Source organism: Artemia sp. Qi Xiang Cuo, chromosome 8, assembly GCF_049724085.1.
Source record: "Artemia sp. Qi Xiang Cuo chromosome 8, ASM4972408v1, whole genome shotgun sequence".
Lineage (NCBI taxonomy): Eukaryota > Metazoa > Arthropoda > Branchiopoda > Anostraca > Artemiidae > Artemia > Artemia sp. Qi Xiang Cuo.
The window spans coordinates 66,976,364-66,997,581 of NC_142801.1; the positions used below are offsets into that span (position 1 = coordinate 66,976,364).

At 35.3% G+C, this 21,218-nt stretch overlaps 1 protein-coding gene across 1 annotated transcript in view; it reads right to left on the minus strand.

Moving 5' to 3' along the window:
- Window positions 1–688: 688 nt before the first annotated feature.
- LOC148949726 (uncharacterized) overlaps window positions 689–21,218 on the minus strand; it is a 44,885-nt gene continuing 24,355 nt past the window's right edge. The window contains exon 7 of the mRNA XM_089093076.1: window positions 689–3,003. Coding sequence (XP_088949202.1) covers window positions 2,486–3,003 — 518 coding nt within the window. The 3' untranslated portion in view covers window positions 689–2,485. The remainder of the gene's footprint in view (window positions 3,004–21,218) is intronic.

The following is a 21,218-nucleotide window of genomic DNA, read 5'->3' on the forward strand; positions in this document are numbered from 1 at the left end:
TTTTGGAAATGTTACTAAGCAAATTTCTGAACATTTTGGTGCCAACAACATTTCTGTTGCTCAAATGCCAAGGTTTGGCTTTTTATTTTTAGTTTTACTGAACTAACTTGTTCTCCAAAGCGCATATAATGACCAATCCCATCATAGGATCCCTTAGCTGATACCGTTACTAAAATCTCGCTTCTACAGATGTTTTTCTCTAAACACAGACAAGAAAAAAGCTGCATCCAGCTAGATTCGAAATACCAAGAGCCAGATACCCATATTTGTCCTGGAAACTTCTTCTGATGTCACGCAACTCAACTAGGAAATAATGAATATTAAATTAAGGAATATACAAAGAAATTTACGAAAAAAGAAAAAACATGAAAAAAGAGTAAATTGAATAAATTGTAAACATAATAAATTGGCATCATTTAAATGTTCGATTAGTTCCACGAGAAGTAAAAGAAGTAAAGTTCCACAAAGAAGCAAAAGTATTCCCCAAGATGAACGAATCAATTAATGAATTTAAAACAAATAAACTATTTAGTAGAGTACAAGGGCAGCAAATTCGCAGGACATCCTGAGGGTTAGGTTGGCAGTTGCAATTGCCATCCTTTTGTCATTGCGAGGCCACCAAGCTGATTTGATTTATGGAGAAGCTATAAGACTCATATCCAATATACCCAGCAATCTTTTAGCGAAAAAATATTTTATTCAGATAAAAACAACAACAATTAATTAAGAAAGTGCTATGAATAACAATACTCAATGGCAAGTAGCTTAATTAAACAATAAAGAAATTAAAATACAAAATTGTGGATATATTTTAAAATATATTGTTGCAATGAATAATCTAAAAACGGTGCTAAAACAGCCGGTGTTGCAATCAGTGGAAGGGTACAATTCAAACAGATTGCGAAAAGGAATGGTTGAGGGGCTAGAAAGTTTCAAAACCAGTTAAACATCCAGAGAGATTTTTCTAGTTGGGCAGCATTGACTGCAAGTTTTAAATAGACACAATTATACTGGTGTCTCAGTTATGGAAGTTAAACATACCTAGTCGTATATAATTAATAAGTCATATTTTACTTATTTTTCTCGCGCCAAAACGTTAAGGTTCTTTTACCCTATCTGATATTTGGATTCAAATTTTTAAATTTAGCTATAAAACGGCTTGAATTTCAACACTTTTAATTATTTATACAATTTAATGCATTTCAAATGTTTAAAGAGGCACAGCCTTGAATCAATAATTCATTAGGTGCCATTTTTAATTATTTAGTCTAAAATGTTTTTTAAACATTTACAAAAGCAGGTGATATTATTCTTATATGCTTGAGAATTGTGTCTCATTTTTGTAGATTTTTTTTTGTAGCCAGATTTCAACAATCTAATTCATCTTACTGATCTTTTGTTCATTACCGTCAAAACATTCTCACAAATATGGTGAAATCCTGTAAAACAAAGAGAAACCTTTCTGTTTATTTGATATGAATGTTGATACGAAAAAAAAAATTTGTCAAGATCTACTTAATATTTACCATTTTAAGTTCGCATTGCTACTTTCGAATTTAGGCAGGGAAACTAAACACAAAGATCCGCTTTTTGAAATTTCAAAACAGATCGATTTTCATCTATTGGTATACACTACTCTTTCTATAGCATTTTATATTTTGTTTCATCCTTCTTCTTTAGCCTTTTTATTCTCTTCATCTTTACTTTTTTATACTAAAGATGTGGACATCTATCCGAGCGTTGCCTGGCTTTTGTGGGGAAATTTTTAGATGCAAAAATTCCCTGGGATCCAAAAAATTGATGAAAGTAATTTTTTTTGGAGAATTAAAACAAAATCAACAATGCAGGTCATAGTTCACTGATCAGCTGTTAAAACCTGTGATTGTTAGGGCTCATGAATCGATGTTCTAATTTTACGCTATTTTCACATCTTGTTGTGGCTTTCACCCGTGGAAAAAAACACATTCGAATACCAAGACTGTAGAAAGTGCAGATCGGAATGATCAGCAGTCGGAACACGTGCTTTTTTAAAGCTCTCAAATCGTTGGAAAAAGTTGGAGCTTGATTATATCATATATATATAAATAATATATATAAATAAATAACAACCGATCAGCAATCAGAACACTTCATTTTTAAAGCTTCTAAATCGTTGGAGGCAGTTGGAGCTTGATTATATTATATATAGAAATAATAAACGATCAGCCGTCGGAATACGTGATTTTCAAAGCTCGTAAATCATTAGAAGCAGTTGGAACTTGATGCAACTGCTTCCATTTATATTACTTCACCCATTTATACAACATTACTCTTATATATCATGAGTGTTTTGTACCGATCCTGCAAGTCTTCGAATTACAATGATAGCACTAATGGGGTTAGCCGTCTATGAAAATCACTAGTATGTAACGAAGTTTTTATTTTCAACTACAAACCAACGGGGGTTCTCCAAGAATGGGTTGTGAGATGACAATTCAGATTAGGCTTAAATTGAAAATGCTCTCTTATGCACTTTTTGGTGCTCATTCAAATGACATGATTGAGAAAAACATTTTTTGCACACATCACATTTAAACGGCTTCTCACCAGTGTGCACCCTTCGGTGTCTAACCAAAGAACTTGAATAAGAAAAGTTCTTTTGACATACATCACATTTATAAGATTTCTCACCTGTATGCAGTCTTCGATGTGTATTCAACTGAACCCACTGAGAAAAGCTCTTTTGACATACATCACATTTAAACGGTTTCTCACCTGTGTGCAGTCTTTGATGTGTATTTAAATGGTCCGCTCGAAAAAAACTCTTCTGACACATATCACATTTAAACGGTTTTTTTCCTTTGTGAATTTTTTGATGTCTTTCCAATAGTGAATAGAAGGTAAATCTTTTATTACATATATTACACTCATAGGCTTTTCTACACTTTTTCCCATGCAAGCCAATATTAGAATTTGAAGCTTCCATTAGTGCATTGGCAGTACTTGATGATGTATCTGCGCCTCCTATAATAAAGTAAATAAAGGGCATGGAAAAAACCTAAAACGCTACAATAAAACATTCTCATTCATATACTCTAGGGTGATGATGCTCACATTAGAAATAAAAAAACAACAAAAAAAATCAGACAAATTAAGAAAAAAACATATAGCAAAACGAGAGGCTTGAATAGATTCAGGTCTATTACTACAAATATTACAAAAATAAAACTCCATTTTTTTATTTACAGATATATACCATTCAAATATTAAAAACATCCCTTTGTTAAGAAACAGAAAAGGAGGGCACTTGTACTAGCCATTAATTAAACTTTAGGTTAAAGGTAGGTCTAATGGTCTAAGGATTTGTCTCTGTTTGCTGATATTTTGAACAAAACAATAAGGGACAAATTAAAAAAGTGGCCTGAAAAATGTACCCCCCCCCCCCTATCTTAGATAATTGTATTTAAAAAGAGCTAATACTAAATCTGAAATTCGTTTATTACTTAATTTTCTTTTAATTTTGCATTGTAACTAGCTTTTAGAGCAGGTATTTCTTTAAAGCAGAAGTTTCATGTAAGGTGCACACAAACTCCCTGGGATCCAAAAAGATTGATGAAAATAATTTTTTTTAAGAATCAAACAGTTCATGGTAACAAACTGTAAGTAAGGAGCGACGCGGCTCAATAGTAACCGAAGCTCTAAAAACCGAATTTTTATACCAGTAGATATATCAAAAGAATCGACTTTTTACGCTGATATCAAATATACAAGTTTCATTTAGTTTAGTTTTACCCATCAAAGATTAAAAGCCTGGGAAAATTTGCCTGATTTCCAAAATAGGGGAAAACACCCCATAAAAGTCATAGAATCCTAATGCAAATTACAATATCAGATTCAGTGTATCAGAGAACCCTACTGTAGAGGTTTCAAGCTCCTATTTGTAAAAATGGAGCCCCCTCATATAAGTAATAATTTCTGTTCGTTTTAAGTTTTAATATTGCTCATTACTTTCAGTTTAAATTCTTTTTTTTTTTAATAATAACCAAATGGACAATGCAGGTCAGAATAATTATCAACAATGCAGATCATAGTCGTAGTTCTCCGATCAAAGGTCAAAACACGTGATTGTTAGTATAATTGAGCTCTCAGAATAATTGAAAATAATAACAAAATTATCAATGTAGGTCATAGTTCACCGATCATAGTCGTAGTTCTCCGATCAAAGGTCAAAACACGTGATTGTTAGTATAATTGAGCTCTCAGAATAATTGAAATAATAACAAAATTATCAATGTAGGTCATAGTTCACCGATCAGCTGTCAGAACACGTGATTGTTAGGGCTCATAAATCGATGTTTAAAATTTACCCCATTTTAATATCTCCTTTTGGCTTTCAACCGTGGAGAAAACAGTTTAAGATATCAAGAATGTAGAAAACAGTTGGAACTAGTTTATATTATATACATAAAAATAACTGATCAGCCAATCAGCAGTGGGAACAACGAAAAGGCAATCAGCAGTCAGAACACGTGATTCTTAAAGCTTGCAAATTATTGGAAGCAGTTGGAACTTGATTATATCATATGTAGAAATAATAAACGATCAGCAGTCGGGACGCAAGATTTACAAAGCTCACAAATACCTGGATACAGTTGGAACTTAATTATACTATATATAGAAATAATAATAAATCAATCGATAAGCAGCTGAAAAACATGATTTTTAAAAGCTCATAAGCCGTTGTAAACAGCTGGAACTTGATTATAACATGTAGAAATAAAACCGATCATCCCACCAGTACTCGGAATACGTGATTTTTAAAGCTCATAAATCGTTAGAAACAATTGGAACTTGATCAAATACCGTCAGGTACATAATGACATCACTCCTGTATGCCCTATTATCTTGTATCAACCCTACCAGTCTTCGGCTTACAATGATAGTATTAATAGGCTTAGCCATCTTACCATTATGCGAGTCTAGAGGTAACTAATAGGCATTTTTATGACCAAATACTCTGGAGGCATTGGCCTCCTTTTTTTTCACTTCAAAAAAATTCAAATGAATTTAGTACAAAAATGTGCATTGTCAGTTTAATATACGTAGGCTATGCTGATATTTATTCCTTAAAATCTTAATTAGTTTTTGTTTTCTTAAAGTTATAGGCTAAGTGAAAAAATAAAAAAAAAAATTTCAGTAGAGTACAAATTATATTCTGGCTTTTAGAAAGCATAGGGTTTAGAACCCTACTCAGATTAATTTCTGCTCGTTTTGAGTTAGACTTATTTTAATTTCTGTTCTAATGGAGTTCTTTAATTTTTTTGACAAACTTATTTAATACGAAAAGTTTTTTGATTAATTTCTGTTCGTTTTATATTGACATAGTCTTTTCAAACAGTTCGTGGTAATGAACTGTAAGTAAGGAGCGACCCGGCTCAATGGTAACCGAAACTTAAAAAAAACGGAATTTCGATACCAATAGATACATCAAAAGAATCAGATTTTAATGCTGATTTCAAATATATAAGTTTCATCAAGTTTAGTCTTACCCATTAAAAGTTACGTGCCTAATAAAATTTGGCTGATTTTCGAAAAAAGGGGGGAATACTCCTTAACAGCTATAGAACCTTAATGAAAAACACTCCATCATATTCAGTGTATAAGAAAACCCTACTGTAGAGGTTTCAAGCTCCTATCTACAAAAATGTGGAATTTTCCATCTTTTGCCAGAAGAAAGATCACGGATGCGTGTTTATTTGTTTTTTTGTTTGTTTTTTTTTCCAGGGGTGATCGTATCGACCCAGTGGTCCTAGAATATCGTGAGAGGGCTCATTGGAACGGAAATTAAAAGTTTTAGTGCCCTTTTTAAGTGACCAAAAAAATGGAGGGCAACTAGGCTCCCTCCCACGCTCATTTTTCTCCCAAAGTCACCCGATCAAAATTTTTAGATAGCCATTTTGTTCAGCATGGTCGAAAATATGATAACTATGTCTTTTTGGATGAATTCATCCCCCGAAGTCCCCGGGGGGAGGGCTGAAAGTTATGAACTTTACCCAATGTTAACATATAGAATTGGTTATTGGGAAGTATACAGACGTTTTCAGGCGGGATTTTTTCTGGTAAGTGGGGTGGGTCGGGGGTTATATGGGAGGATCTTTCCATGAAGGCAGTTTTCATGGGGGAAGGGACATTGCTATGAAGGGGGCTTCAGTTTTCCCATCATTATTAAAGAAAAAGATCAGAAATTAAAAAAGTTTTTCAACTGAAACTAAGGAGCAACATCAAAACTTAAAATGAACAGAAAATATTGCGCATATTATTGGGTTCACCCCCCAGTCAATACCTCGCTCTTTAAGCCAACGATTTTTTAGTACTTTCATAAGAGCTATTTATTCTAATTAATGGCCTTTGCGATTAAGGGTCAGTTTTGAAGAATTGGAACGAAATTCAAACTTTAGCTTAAAGAGCAAGGTTTTGACTAGGGAGCGAACCTAAATATACGTATTAAAATCTATGAATATAGAAGTTCGTTACGTAAGTTAATTCGTAAGTTACGTATATTTATTACTAATCAAAACGTTCGTAAATAAAATTAAACAAGTTTCGCGAAAGCCATTTAACCAAATAAAAGTAAAATTAATATGCAAATTTTGTTTTAATTATTCATGTAAGGTGAGCCAATATCAAAACCTGCATTAATTCAAAAACGTTCAAAAATTAAATTAAAAAAAAAAACAAGTTTTTTTAACTGAAAGTAAGGAACGACGTTAAATCTTAAAACGAACAGAAATTATTTCGTATATTAAAGGGGCTGTCCCCTCCTCAGTGCTTCGCTCTTTACGCTAAAGTTTTACTTTCTCACAGCTCTATTTTTTTTAAACAATAAAAAACTTTAGCGTAAAGAGCGAGGCGTTGAGGAGGGGAGAGCCCCTTTCATATACGGAATAATTTCTGTTCGTTTTAAGTTTTAACGTCGTTCCTGACTTTCAGTTAAAAAAACTTGTTTTTTTTTTTATTTTTCAGGGAGAAAGACTGAGCCTCTTCTGAAGTTAAACAACCATCCCTTCCATAAAAGCCTTTAATACCCTCTGAGCATAACTTAAAACCATTACCCCTAATTTCTGGGGTTTGTTTCAACCCCAAAAGCCTTTTTGTATGATATTTAGACTATTTTGAATAGAATAGCTAACTGAAAATTTCTATTAGACGTATTTCGGGACAATATGACTTGTGTGTAGGGGTGAGAGGGTAGCTGCGCACTGATTACTTTGACTCTTAAAAAGAGCACTAAAGTGCCTGATTACCAATTCAACGAGCGCCCTTTGAAGTATATATGACCCCACTTTCTATAAAAATCCTATGTCCCCAGGGCACAACTTACAACCCTTGACCTGAGGGCTGGGGGGATTTGTTATCCTCAAAAACATAATTTCCCGACTTTTCTGATACGCTTACAAAATTGCTATATCAAAATTTTTATTGGAAGTGTTTGGGGAAATGATAGGCGTGGAGGGAGACATTTGCCCTCTGATCACTTTTGACAAATAAAAAAGGCACTAGTCCTATCAATTTCCAATCGAATGAGCTCTTTTTGAAGCTTCTACGACAAAAATTTCTATAAAAACGTTACATGCCCCAAGGGCATACCTTGCGACCCTTGTCATGAGGGTTCCGGGGGGAGGGTTGTCATTTTCAAAGACATAATTTTCAGACCTTCCAACGACGTTGAACAAAATGGCGATATCAAAATGTTGATCGAAAATGTTTGGGGAAATTATGGTCGTTTGGAGGGGGGGGATGATTCTCCTTCTGAATACTTTTGACTATTAAAAATGGCAATAGCCCTCTCAATTTCCAATCGAAAGATCCCTTTTTGAAGTTTTTACGACAACATTTTCAATGTGACATTATATGCACCCCGGGCATAACTTACAACCTTAGCCCTGAGGGCTGTTGGGGGGGTTGTGATACTTAAAAACATAATTTCCGGACCCTTCAACTACGTTCAACAGAACTGCTATGTCAAAATGTTGATCAGAAGTGTTTGGGGAAATGATGGGTATGGGGGGGCATTCGTCCTCCGATCACTTTTGACTATTAATAAGGGCACTAGCGCTCTCAATTCCCAATTGAATAAGTCCCTTTTGAAGTTTTTACGACAACGCTAGCAAAAACCTAATTTCCAGAACTTTCCACTATGTTGAACAAAATGTCTATCTCAAAAATTTTGATTGGATGTGTTTGGGAAAATGGTAGGCTTGAGAGGGAGTTAGTTGCCCTTCAATCACTTTCGACTATTAAATAGGGCACTAGCGCTTTCAATTTCCAATTGAATTAGCCCTTTTTGAAGTTTCTACAACAACACTTTCTATAAAACCTTATATGCCAACAGGGCATAACTTACAACTCTTGCGCTGAGGGCTGTGGGGGGAGTGTCATCCTTAAAGACATAATTTCCGGACTTTTCAACTACGTTGAACAAAATAGCAATCTAAAAAAAATTATTGGATGTTTTTGAGGAAATGGTGGGCGTGGGAGGGGTGTTAGTTTTCCTCCAATCACTTTTGACTATTAAAAAGGGCACTAGCCCTTCAAAGTTTCTACTACAACGCTCTATAAAAACCTTACATGCCCCCAGGGCATAACTTACAACCCTTGCCCTGAGGGGTGTGGGGGGGGGGGGTGATCAGCCTCAAAGACATAATATCCAGAACATTAAACTTCGTTGAAAAAAATGGCTATCTCAAAATTTTGATTGGATGTGTTTGGGGAAATGGTATTTTCTATAAAAACAACCTTATATGCCCCAAGGGCATAACTTACAACCTTAGCCCTGAGGGCTCCGGGGGAAGTGTCATCCTAAAAGACCTATTTTCCAGAAGTTTCATCTACTTCATCTACGTTGAACAATATGGCCATCTCAAAATTTTGATTGGATGTGTTTGAGGAAATGGTGAGCTTGAGAGGGGGGTTAGTTGCTCTCCAATCACTTTCGACTATTAAAAAGGGCACTAGCCCTTTCAATTTCCAATCGAATTAGCCCTTTTTGAAGTTACTACTACAACACTTCCTATAACAACCTTACATGCCCCCAGGGCCTAATATATAACCCTTGCCCTGAGGGGTGTGGAGGGTTGGTCATCCTCAAAATCATAATTTCCAGAACTTTCAACAACGTTGAACAAAATGGCTATCTCAAAATTTAAATTGAATGTATTTGGGAAAATGGTGGGCGTGAGAGGGGGGTTAGCTGCTCTCCATTCACTATCAATTATTAAAAACAGTACTAGCCCTTTCAATTTCCAATCAAATGAGCCCCTTTTGAAGTTTTACGACAACACTTTCTATAAAAACCTCATATGCCCCTAGGGCGTAACTTACAACCTTTGCCCTGAGGGCTCTGAGGGGGTTGTCATCCTCAAAGACCTAATTTCCAGAACTTTCAACTATGTTGAACAAAATGGCTATCTAAAATTTTTGATTGGATGTGTTTGGGGAAAAGGCGGGCATGAGAGGGGGGTTAGTTGCCCACCAATCACTTTTGACTATTAAGAATGGCACTAGCCCTTTGAATTTCCAATCGAATGCACCCTTTTTCAAGTTTTACGACAAAGGTTTCGATAAAAACCTTATGTGCCCCCAGGGTATAACTTATAACGCTCGCCCTGAGGGCTCTGAGGGGGTTATCATTCTCAAAGACCTAATTTCCAGAACTTTCAACTACGTTGAACAAAATGGCAATCTCAAAATTTTGATTGGATGTGAGTAGAGATGCCTCAGGAGGTCCCATTGCCCACCCCTGCTGCCACCTACAACTTTTTTACATAGTTTAATGGGGACAGTGTCAATGACCTCTTTTTCCAAGGTCGATTTATTGTTATTGTTTTGCCCAAGTGCCCGCTAGGGGAGAATGTTATGATCTAGGAAAGAGTATTTGTTGTTTTTGGCCCAGTGCCTGGGAAGAATGTTATGATCCAGGAAAGAGTATTTGTTGTTGTATGCTCGAGGCAAATGTTATGATCCAGGAAACAGTTTGTTGTTTTTGGCCAAGTGCCTGGGAAGAATGTTATGATCCAGAAATAGTATTTGTTGTTGTTGCTCGAGGCAAATGTTATGATCCAGAAATAGGAAACGTTGTCTGACAGGTGACGTCAAGTTAATTAATGTCTTTGGAGTTCGACCAGAATTGTTTCCAGGGCAAAGTTTAGATCACACGTGACAGCTGATGTCATGATTGATTGATTTGACACGAAAGGGGAATTAATTTGTTGTTTCTAAGGGGAATTATTGATTCACGAAAGGGGAATTAATTTGTTGTTTCCAAAGAGAATTGTTTCCGAGCGAATGTCTATATTAATGTCTTTGGAGTTCTACCAAGAGAATTGTTTTTCCGAGCGGATGTTTTGATCTTAGCGATGAATTGTTTTAGCGCGGGAATCAGGTTTCTTAGTAATTTGAAATGTGTCATCGAAGAGATGCCAAAAACAAAAGGAACACGCTGAAATTACGTTCATTATTTGGGCGAAACCGTTTTAGACATTTTATGGAATTATTTTGGCGAAACAGTTAGAGACATTTAAAAGATGATTTTAGAAGAGGATTTGAGGGTGAAATTCTGTGGTCGTTATAATACACAAGTTCCATTTGAACAGTGTTGTGAGGTCCTCTACCCCAACCCCATAGGGTTCCGATCCCCCTACCAAACCCCGAAGGAAGCCCCCGGTCCTCAAAGGTTCTCCGGGCTCCCAAAGGGCCCCCCGGCGCCCCAAAGGCTCCCGAGCCCCCATTTTAATACTTTTTAAGGCTTTATTATATCTTTTCAGAACAAATTATTATTTTAGGGAATTATTTCGGCGAAACAGTTAGAGACATTTTAAAAGATGATTTTTGAAGAGATTTTAGAAGAGGATTTAAGGGTCAAACTCTGTGGTCGTTATAATACACAAGTTCCATTTGAATAGTGTCGTGAGGTCCTCTACCACAACCCCAAAGGGTTCCGATTCCACTGCCCCCAACCCCAAGGATGCCCCCGATTCACAAATGTACTCCCACCTCCCCAAGGACCCCCCGGCCCTCAAGGGTCCCACAGACCCTCAAAAACCCACCCTGGACCCCATCTGTCATTGATGTGTGTTGTCTGAAACTTATGATTTGGGATATGTAAATTACTATTTTGAACTTTTCTGAGCTGGATTTCTTAGTCTTTCGTTGTTGTGTGTTGTCTGAAACCTATGATTTGGGATGGTTGGATTGCTATTTTTGACTTTTCTGAGCTGGATTTCTGAGCCGTTCATAGGTGTGTGTTTTCTGAAACTTACGATTTGGGATGGTTAATTGCTATTTCCGGCTTTTATTAGCTAGGTTTCTTAGTCCCTCATAGGTATTTGTTGTCTGAAACCTATAGTTTGGGATGAGTAGTTTGCTATTTCAGGCTTTTATGAGCTAGTTTTCTTAGCCTTTCGTAGGTGTGTGTTGTCAGAAAATTATGATTTGGGATATGTAAATTACTATTTCGGGCTTTTCTGAGTTGGATTTCTTAGTCTTTCATAGGTATGTGTTGTCTGAAACCTATGATTTGGGATGTGTTGGAATATTTCAGTAGCGTTTTGTCATGGTTTACCTTGTCAGAGTTACATTCGTTTGATTTTTCAAACTTCATTTTGGATTTCCTTCGTCGAAATGCAAGAGTTGGAATATTTCAGTAGTGTTTTGTTGTGGTTCAGAATATCAAACTTAAATTCTCTTGATTTTTCAATGCTCATTGTGAATTTTTGTCATTGAAATGCAATAGTTGGAATATTTCAATAGCGCTTTGTCATTGATTATCTAGCTACAGCTCCATACCCTTGATGTTTAAAACATCGGTTTGGGATCCTGTCATTGACTAGAAATAAAGTTAATATTTCAGTAGTGTTTTGCCGCCGATTACATTGTCATAGTTACATTTTCTTGATTTTTCAAATTTCATTTTGGATTTCTTTTTGGATTTCCTTTTCCAAGTTCCTTTTGGATTTCCTTTCATTGAAATGCAAGAGTTGGATTACTTCAGTAGTGTTTTGTCTTGATTTACCTTGTCGCAGTTACTTTCTCTTAATTTTTTAAAGTTCATTTTGAATTTCTATCGTTGAAATGCAAGAGTTGGAATATTCCAGTAGTGCTTTGTTGTGCTTTACCTTGTCTCAGTTACATTTCCTTGATTCTTCAAAGTTCATTTGAATTTCTTTCATTGAAATGCAAGAGTTGGGATATTTCAGTAGTATTTTGTCATGGTTTACCTTGTCACAGATACATTTCCTAGATTTTTCAAAGTTCATTTTTGAATTTCTTTCTTTGAAATGCAAGAGCTGGAATATTTCAGTAGTGTTTTGTCTTGGTTTACCTTGACACAGTTACATTCGCTTGATTTTTAAAAGTTCATTTAGCTTTTCTTTCATTGAAATGCAAGAGTTAGAATATTTCAGTAGTGTTTTGTTGTGGTTTAACTTGTCACAGTTACATTCTCTTGATTTTTCAAAGTTCATTTTGGATTTATTTAGTTGAAATGAAAGAGTTGGAATATGTCAGAAAGAGTTTTGTCGTTGTTTACATTGTCACAAATATAGTTTATTGATTTTTCAAAGTTCATTTCGGTTTTCTTTCATTTAAATTCAAAAGTTGGAATATTTCACTAGTGTTTTGTTGTGGTTTACCTTGTCACAGTTACATTCGCTTGATTTTTCAAAGTTCATTTTGGTTTTCTTTCGTTGAAATGCAAGAGTTGGAATATTTCAGAAGCATTTTGTTGTGGTTTACCTTGTCACAGATATATCCTCTTGATTTTTCAAAGTTCATTTTGAATTTTCTTTCATTGAAATGAAAGAGTGTGATTATTTCAGTAGTGTTTTTTCGTGGTTTACCATCTCACAGTTACATTCCCTTGATTTTTCAAAGTTCATTTTGGATTTCTTTCATTGAAATGCAAGAGTTGGAATATTTCAGTAGTGTTTTGTTGTGGTTTGCCTTGTCACACTTACATTTTCACGATTTTTCAATGTTTATTGTGGATTTCTTTCATTGAAATGCTACAGATGGAATATTTCAGTAGTGCTTTGTCGTGGTTTACCTTTTCACACTTACATTCCCTTGATTTTTCAAAGTTCATTGTGGATTTCTTTCGTTGAACTGCAAGAGTTGGAATATTTCAGTAGTGTTTTGTTGTGGTTTACCTTGTCACACTTACATTTTCATGATTTTTTAAAGTTCATTTTGAATTTCTTTCGTTGAAATGCAAAAGTCGGAATATTTCAGGAGTGTTTGTCGTGGTTTACCTTATCACAGTTACATTCTCTTGATTTTTTAAAGTTCATTGTGGATTTCTCTCGTTGAAATGCAAGAGTTGAATTATTTCAGTTGTATTTTGTCGTGATTTACCCTGTCATAGTTGCATTATCTTTATTTTTCAAAGTTCATTTTGAATTTCTTTCGTTGAAATGCAAGAGTTGGAATATTTCAGTAGTGTTTGTCGTGGTTTACCTTGTCACAGTAACATTTTCTTGATTTTCCAAAGTTCATTTGGATTTCTTTCGTTGAAATGCAAGAGTTGGAATATTTCAGTAGTATTTTATCATGGCTTACCTTGTCACAGTTACATTTCCTTGATTTTTCAAAGTTCATTTTGAATTTCTTTCGTTGAAATGCAAGAGTTGGAATATTTCACTTGTGTTTTTTTGTAGTTTACCTTGTCACATTTACATTCTCTTGATTTTTCAAAGTTACTTTTGGCTTTCTTTCATTGAAATGCAATAGTTGGAATATTTCACTAGTGTTTTGCCGTGGTTTACCTTACCACACTTACATTCTCTTGATTTTTCAAAGATCATTATGGATTTTTTTTATTGAAATGCAAGAGTTGGAATATTTCAGTAGTGTTTTGTCGTGGTTTACTTTGTCACAGTTACATTCTCTTGATTTTTCAAGGTTCATTGTGGATTTCTTTCGTTGAAATATGTTTTGTTGTGCTTTGCCTTGACACAGCTACATTTTCTTGATTTTTGTTAGGTTAGGTTAGGTTAAGCTAGATCAAGTTAGGTTAGGTTAAGTTAGGTTAGGGTAGCCTACGTTCGCGCGCGGTCGTAGGCTAACCTATCCTAACTTAACCTAACCGAACCTGATCTAACCTAACCGAACCTAACAAAAATCAAGAAAATGTAACTGTGTCAAGGTGAAGCACAACAAAACATATTTCAACGAAAGAAATCCACAATGAACTTTGAAAAATCAAGAGAATGTAACTGTGACAAAGTAAACCACGACAAAACACTACTGAAATATTCAAACTCTTGCATTTCAAGGAAAGAAATCCAAAATGAACTTTGAAAAATCAAGAGAATGTAAGTGTGGTAAGGTAAACCACGGGAAAACACTAGTGAGATATTCCAACTCTTGCATTTCAATGAAAGAAATCCAAAAGTAACTTTGAAAAATCATGAGAATGTAAATGTGCCAAGGTAAACCAGGACAAAACATTACTGAAATAATCCAACTCTTGCATTTCAATGAAAGACATCCAAAATGAACTTCGAAAAATCAAGAGAATGTAGCTGTAACAAGGTAAGCCATGATAAAACACTACTGAAATATTCCATCTCTTGCATTTCAATGAAAGAAATACAAAATGAACTTTTAAAAATCAAGATAATGTATCTGTGACAAGGTAAGCCATGATAAAACACTACTGAAATATTCCAACTCTTGCATTTCAACGAAAGAAATCCAAATGAACTTTGAAAAATCAAGAAAATGTAACTTTGAAAAGGTAAACCACGACAAAACACTACTGAAATATTCCAGCTCTTGAATTTCAACAAAATCCAAAAGGAACTTTGAAAAATCAAGAGAATGTAAATGTGACAAGGTAAACCACGACAAAACACTACTGAAATAATCCAACTCTTGCATTTCAATGAAAGAAATCCAAAATGAACTTTGAAAAATCAAGAGAATGTAGATGTGACAAGGTAAACCATGATAAAACACTACTGAAATATTCCAACTCTTGCATTTCAATGAAAGCTATCCAAAATGAACTTTGAAAAATCAAGAAAATGTAACTGTGACAAGGTAAGCCATGATAAAACACTACTGAAATATTCCAACTCTTGCATTTCAACGAAATAAATCCAAATGAACTTTGAAAAATCAAGAAAATGTAACTTTGAAAAGGTAAACCACGACAAAACACTACTGAAATATTCCAGCTCTTGAATTTCAACGAAAGAAATTCAAAATGAACTTTGAAAAATTAAGAGAATGTAACTGTGACAAGGTAAACCATGACAAAACACTACTGAAATATTCCAACTCTTGCATTTCAACGAAAGAAATTCAAAATGAACTTTGAAAAATTAAGAGAATGTAACTATGACAAGGTAAACCACGACAAAACACTACTGAAATAATTCAACTCTTGCATTTGAACGAGAGAAATCCACAATGAACTTTGAAAAATCAAGAGAATGTAACTGTGATAAGGTAAACCACGACAAAACACTACAGAAATATTCCAACTCTTGCATTTCAAAGAAAGAAATCCAAAATGAACTTTGAAAAATCAAGAAAATGTAAGTGCGACAATGTAAAGCACAACAAAAAAATACTGAAATATTCAAACTCTTGCATTTCAATGAAAGAAATCCAAAATAAACTTTTAAAAATCAAGAGAATGTAAGTGTGACAAGGTAAACCACGACAAAACACTACTGAAATATTCCAATTGTAACATTTCAATGAGAGAAATCCATAATGAACATTGAAAAATCGTGAGAATGTAATTGTGACAAAGTAAACCACAACAAAACACTACTGAAATATTCCAACTCTTGCATTTCAATGAAAGAAATCCAAAATGAACTTTGAAAAATAAAGCGAATGTAACTGTGAGATGGTAAACAACGATAAAACACTACTGAAATAATCCCACTCTTTCATTTCAATGAAAAAAATTCAAAATGAACTTTGAAAAATCAAGAGGATATATCTGTGACAAGGTAAACCACAACAAAACGCTACTGAAATATTCCAACTCTTGCATTTCAACTAAAGAAATACAAAATGAACTTTGAAAAATCAAGCGAATGAAACAGTGACAAGGTAAACCACGACAAAACACTACTGAAATATTCCAACTCTTGCATTTCAATGAAAGAAAACCGAAATGAACTTTGAAAAATCAAGAAAATGTAACTGTGACAAGGTAAGCCCCAACAAAACACTACTGAAATATTCCAACTCTTGCATTTCAACGATAGAAATTCAAAATGAACTTTGAAAAATTAAGAGAATGTAACTGTGACAAGCTAAACCCTGACAAAACACTACTGAAATATTCCAACTCTTGCATTTCAACGAAAGGAAATCCAAAAGGAACTTGGAAAAGGAAATCCAAAAAGAAATTCAAAATGAACTTTGAAAAATCAAGAAAATGTAACTGTGACAAGGTAAACCAAAATAAAACACTACTGAAATATTCCATTTCTTGCATTTCAATGAAAGAAATTCAAAATGAACTTTGAAAAATCAAAAGTATGTAACTTTGATAAGGTAAACCACGACAAAACATTACTGAAATATTCCAAGTCTTGAATTTCAACGAAAGAAATTCAAAATGAACTTTGAAAAATCAAGAAAATGTAACTGTGACAAGGTAAACCACGACAAAACACTACTGAAATATTCCAATTCTTGCATTTCGACGAAGGAAATGCAAAATGAAGTTTGAAAAATCAAACGAATGTAACTCTGACAAGGTAAACCATGACAAAACGCTACTGAAATATTCCCACACATCCCAAATCACAGATTTCAGACAACACATACCAATGAAAGACTAAGAAATCCAACTCAGAAAAGCCCAAAATAGTAATTCATATATCCCAAATCTTAGGTTTCAGACAACACACATCACTGAAAGACTAAGAGAACTATCTTAGAAAAGCCTGAAATAGCAAACTACTCATCCCAAACTATAGGTTTCAGACAACAAACACCTATGAGGGACTAAGAATCCTAGCTAATAAAAGCCGGAAATAGCAATTAACCATCCCAAATCATAAGTCTCAGACAACACACACCTATGAACGGCCCAGAAATCCAGCTCAGAAAAGTCCAAAATTGCAATCCACCCATCCCGAATCATAGGTGTCAGACAACAAACACCAACAGACGACTGAGAAATCTAGCTCAGAATAGTTCGAAATAGTAAATTACATACGCCAAATCATGGGTTTCAGAAAACACACATCAATGTAAGACGGGGCCCGGGTAGGGCCTTTGAGGGTCTATGGGACCCTTTAGGGCCGGCTGGTCCTTTGAGAACTTGGGGGACCTTTGAAGACCGAAGGCTTCCTTCGGGGTTGGGGTAGGGGGATCGGAACCCTTTGGGGTTGTGGTAGAGGACCTCACGACACTGTACAAATGGAACTTGTGTATTATAACGATCACAGAGTTTCACCCTCAAATCCTCTTCTAAATTCTCTTTAAAAATCATCTTTTAAAATGTCTCTAACTGTTTCGCCGAAATAATTCCCTAAAATAATAATTTGTTCTGAAAATATATAATAAAGCCTTAAACAGTATCAAAATGGGGGCTTGGGAGCCTGGGGGGCGCGGGGGGGCCCTTTGGGCGCCGGGAGAACCTTTGCGGACGGGGGGCTACCTTCGGGGTTTGGTAGGGGGATCGAAACCCTTGGGGGTTGGGGTAGAGGACCTCACGACGCTGTTCAAATGGAACTTGTGTATCATGACGACCGCAGAATTTCACCCTCCAATCCTCTTCTAAAATCATCTTTTAAAATGTCTCTAACTGTTTCGCCGAAATAATTCCCTATAATGACTAATAGGGTTTCGCCCAAATAATCCCTAAACGTAATTTCAGCGTGTTCCTTTTGTTTTTGGTATCTCTGCGATGACACATTTCAAATTACTAAGAAACCCGATTCCCGCGCTAAAACAATTCATCGCTAAGGTCAAAACATCCGCTCGGAAACAATTCTCTTGGTAGAACTCCAAAGACATTAATATAGACATTCGCTCGGAAACAATTCTCTTTGGAAACAACTAATTTATTCCCCTTTCGTGAATCAATAATTCCCCTTAGAAACAACAAATTAATTCCCCTTTCTTGTCAAATCAATCAATCATGACATCAGCTGTCACGTGTGATCTAAACTTTGCCCTGGAAACAATTCTGGTCGAACTCCAAAGACATTAATTAACTTGACGTCACCTGTCAGACAACGTTTCCTATTTCTGGATCATAACATTTGCCTCGAGCAACAACAACAAATACTATTTCTGGATCATAACATTCTTCCCAGGCACTTGGCCAAAAACAACAAACTGTTTCCTGGATCATAACATTTGCCTCGAGCATACAACAACAAATACTCTTTCCTGGATCATAACATTCTTCCCAGGCACTGGGCCAAAAACAACAAATACTCTTTCCTAGATCATAACATTCTCCCCTAGCGGGCACTTGGGCAAAACAATAACAATAAATCGACCTTGGAAAAAGAGGTCATTGACACTGTCCCCATTAAACTATGTAACAAAGTTGTAGGTGGCAGCAGGGGTGGGCAATGGGACCTCCTGAGGCATCTCTACTGATGTGTTTGGATAAATGGTGGGCGTGGAAGGGCTGTTTTTGCCTTCCAATTACTTTTGACTATTAAAAAGGGCACTAGCCATTTCAATTTCCAATCGAATGAGCCCCCTTTGAAGTTTCTACGACAACGCTTTCTATTAAAACCTTATATGCCCCTAGGGCATAACTTATAACCCGTGCCCTGAAGGCTGTGGGGGGGGGGGGGGGTTGCCCTAATTTTAAGAACTTTCATCTACGTTGAATAAAATGGCTATCTCAAAATTTTGATTGGACATGTTTGGTGAAAAGCTGGGCAGGAGAGGGGGGTTAGTTGCCCTCCAATCCCTTTCGACTATTAAAAAGGGCAATAGCCCTTTGAATTTCCGATTAAATGAGCCTTTTTTGAAGTTTCTACGACAACGCTTTCTATAAAAATCTTATATGCCCCCAGGGCATAATTTACAACCCTTGCCCTGAGGGCTGTGGGGGAGTGTCCTCCTCAAAAACATAATTTCTATCTGGAAATCAACTACGCTGAACAAAATTGCTATCTCAAAATTTGATTGGATGTGTTTGCGGATATGGTGGGGTGGAAAGGGTGTTAATTGCCTTCCAATCATTTTCGATTATCAAATAGGGCACTAGCCACTCCAATTTCCAATCGAATGAGCCCTTTTCGAAGTTTCTACGACAATTCCTTCGATATGAAGTGCCATGGTCTAAAACCAAAAAAAAATAATATTTTTTTATTTATTGTTCTTTTATTTGATGTATTAATACATTATGTCAACATCGTTCTTTACTTAGGCAGCGCGATTGCGCTGCCTAAGTAAAGATTCTCATTGTCATTCATGCCTAAGATTCTCATTGTCATTCATCTTTAAATCAAAGCTGTTGTCCCAGTGAATCAAAAGGTTGATTTACATCATCTTCCACCTGTCGTAGCAATATTTCTTCTAAGAGATCCATTACGTTAAAAGAGATCCGATAATTTAAAGGATGTGCAAGACGTTTTTAACAGCTTTATCGGGTCACAAAGTACATTTGGCAATACGAAGGAGCAATATTTTTCAAAATTACCTTCATGGCTTTATGATGGATGTGCCTCTTAATTGGTTTGGTAATAAATCTGTCCAGCTACTTTGAAGCTGAAAACATTACGACTACTGATGATTCGATCATCGCTTACCCTAAATGAAGCTAAAGCAACACACGAGTTAAAGTTTCAGATTTGTTTGTGGAACTCTTTAGAGAACATGGGACTTCCTTCAAAAGGCCAAACCAATTCATTTGGATATTGTGGAGATAGCAAAAAAAAATTGACCAAGCAAGCAAAAACCTCCAAATGAATCACCTTTGTTGGCTACTCTTTCCTTGGAAAAATAGGACTCAACAGTGAATGCATACAAACCTATAGGGTCTTAATAAATTTTGATTTACACTTGCATAGTTTACTGTATATTTATTTCTTTTTTCTTCATTTTTATTTTTGATTTGTTCTGCTCTTCGTTGTGGCATGTCTTGTAACCGCATATTTTCTTGTGTTTCACTTTCGTTTTTGACCCCTTGTAATTTTCCCTGCCGCTTATCTTTTAACCGCATATTTCATTGTTCTGCATTTTCGTTTATTATTACTTCAAACATTTTTTTCAATACCGTTCACCTTAGCTGCTCAAATTGGTCTTGCCACATTTGATGGTCTTGGTTGTTCATTTTTACCCATGAATTTCAATTACTCAGGTCGTCCTCTTGATCTTGTATAAATTTGATGGTTCAGTTTGTTCATTTTGAGCAATTGTCATTATACAGCAATTCAGCAACTGACCAACCCCCATGTCTTCTCAAAACCAGAACATAATTTGCACTTTATTGAACACCAAATATGTCTTGTGTTTTGACTTTATTAAATAAAAATTATCTAGACTTTAAAGAATAAAAAACTGACAAACCATATTAAAGTATATGCATATTAAAGTATTATTAAATTTAATATGCTTTAATATACTTTAAAGTATATTAAACTGACAAACCATTGTTATTTGCTTTTTTAAAGTAAAAGTGCAGGTTATGTTCTGGTTTTGAGCCGGCATGGGGTTGCCAGTTTTACTCATGTTGATTTTTACTCGTTTTGAGTTTGACTCGGTTATTTATTGTAAACTCTTTTCGTTGTGGGTCAATTATTTATTGATGATTATTTGTGGTAGTTTTACGCTTGAAAGATTATTTTACTTTATTTTTACTCATTGTCGGTTTAATGTAGCTCTACTTTTTTTCAGAAAAACTTGTTTCGAGGGAAAGGTCTTTCAAATTAATGTCTGTCCATTTGTATTGACCTAGTCTTTTTCACTGATGGAAAATAATATTTGATATCTTTTCGTTTTCAAAGGCAACGCTATAGCGTTGCCTGTAGTATTTTAATAGTCGAAAGTGATTAGATGGCAACTAGCCCCCTCACGACCATCCTTCCCCCAAACACATCCAATCAAAATTTGGAGATAGCCATTTTGTTCAGCGTAGTCGATTTTCCGATAGAAAATATGTTTTTGAGGAGGACACTCCCCCAAAACCCTCAGGGCAAGGGTTTTAAGTTATGCCCTGGGGGAAACTAAGGTTTTTA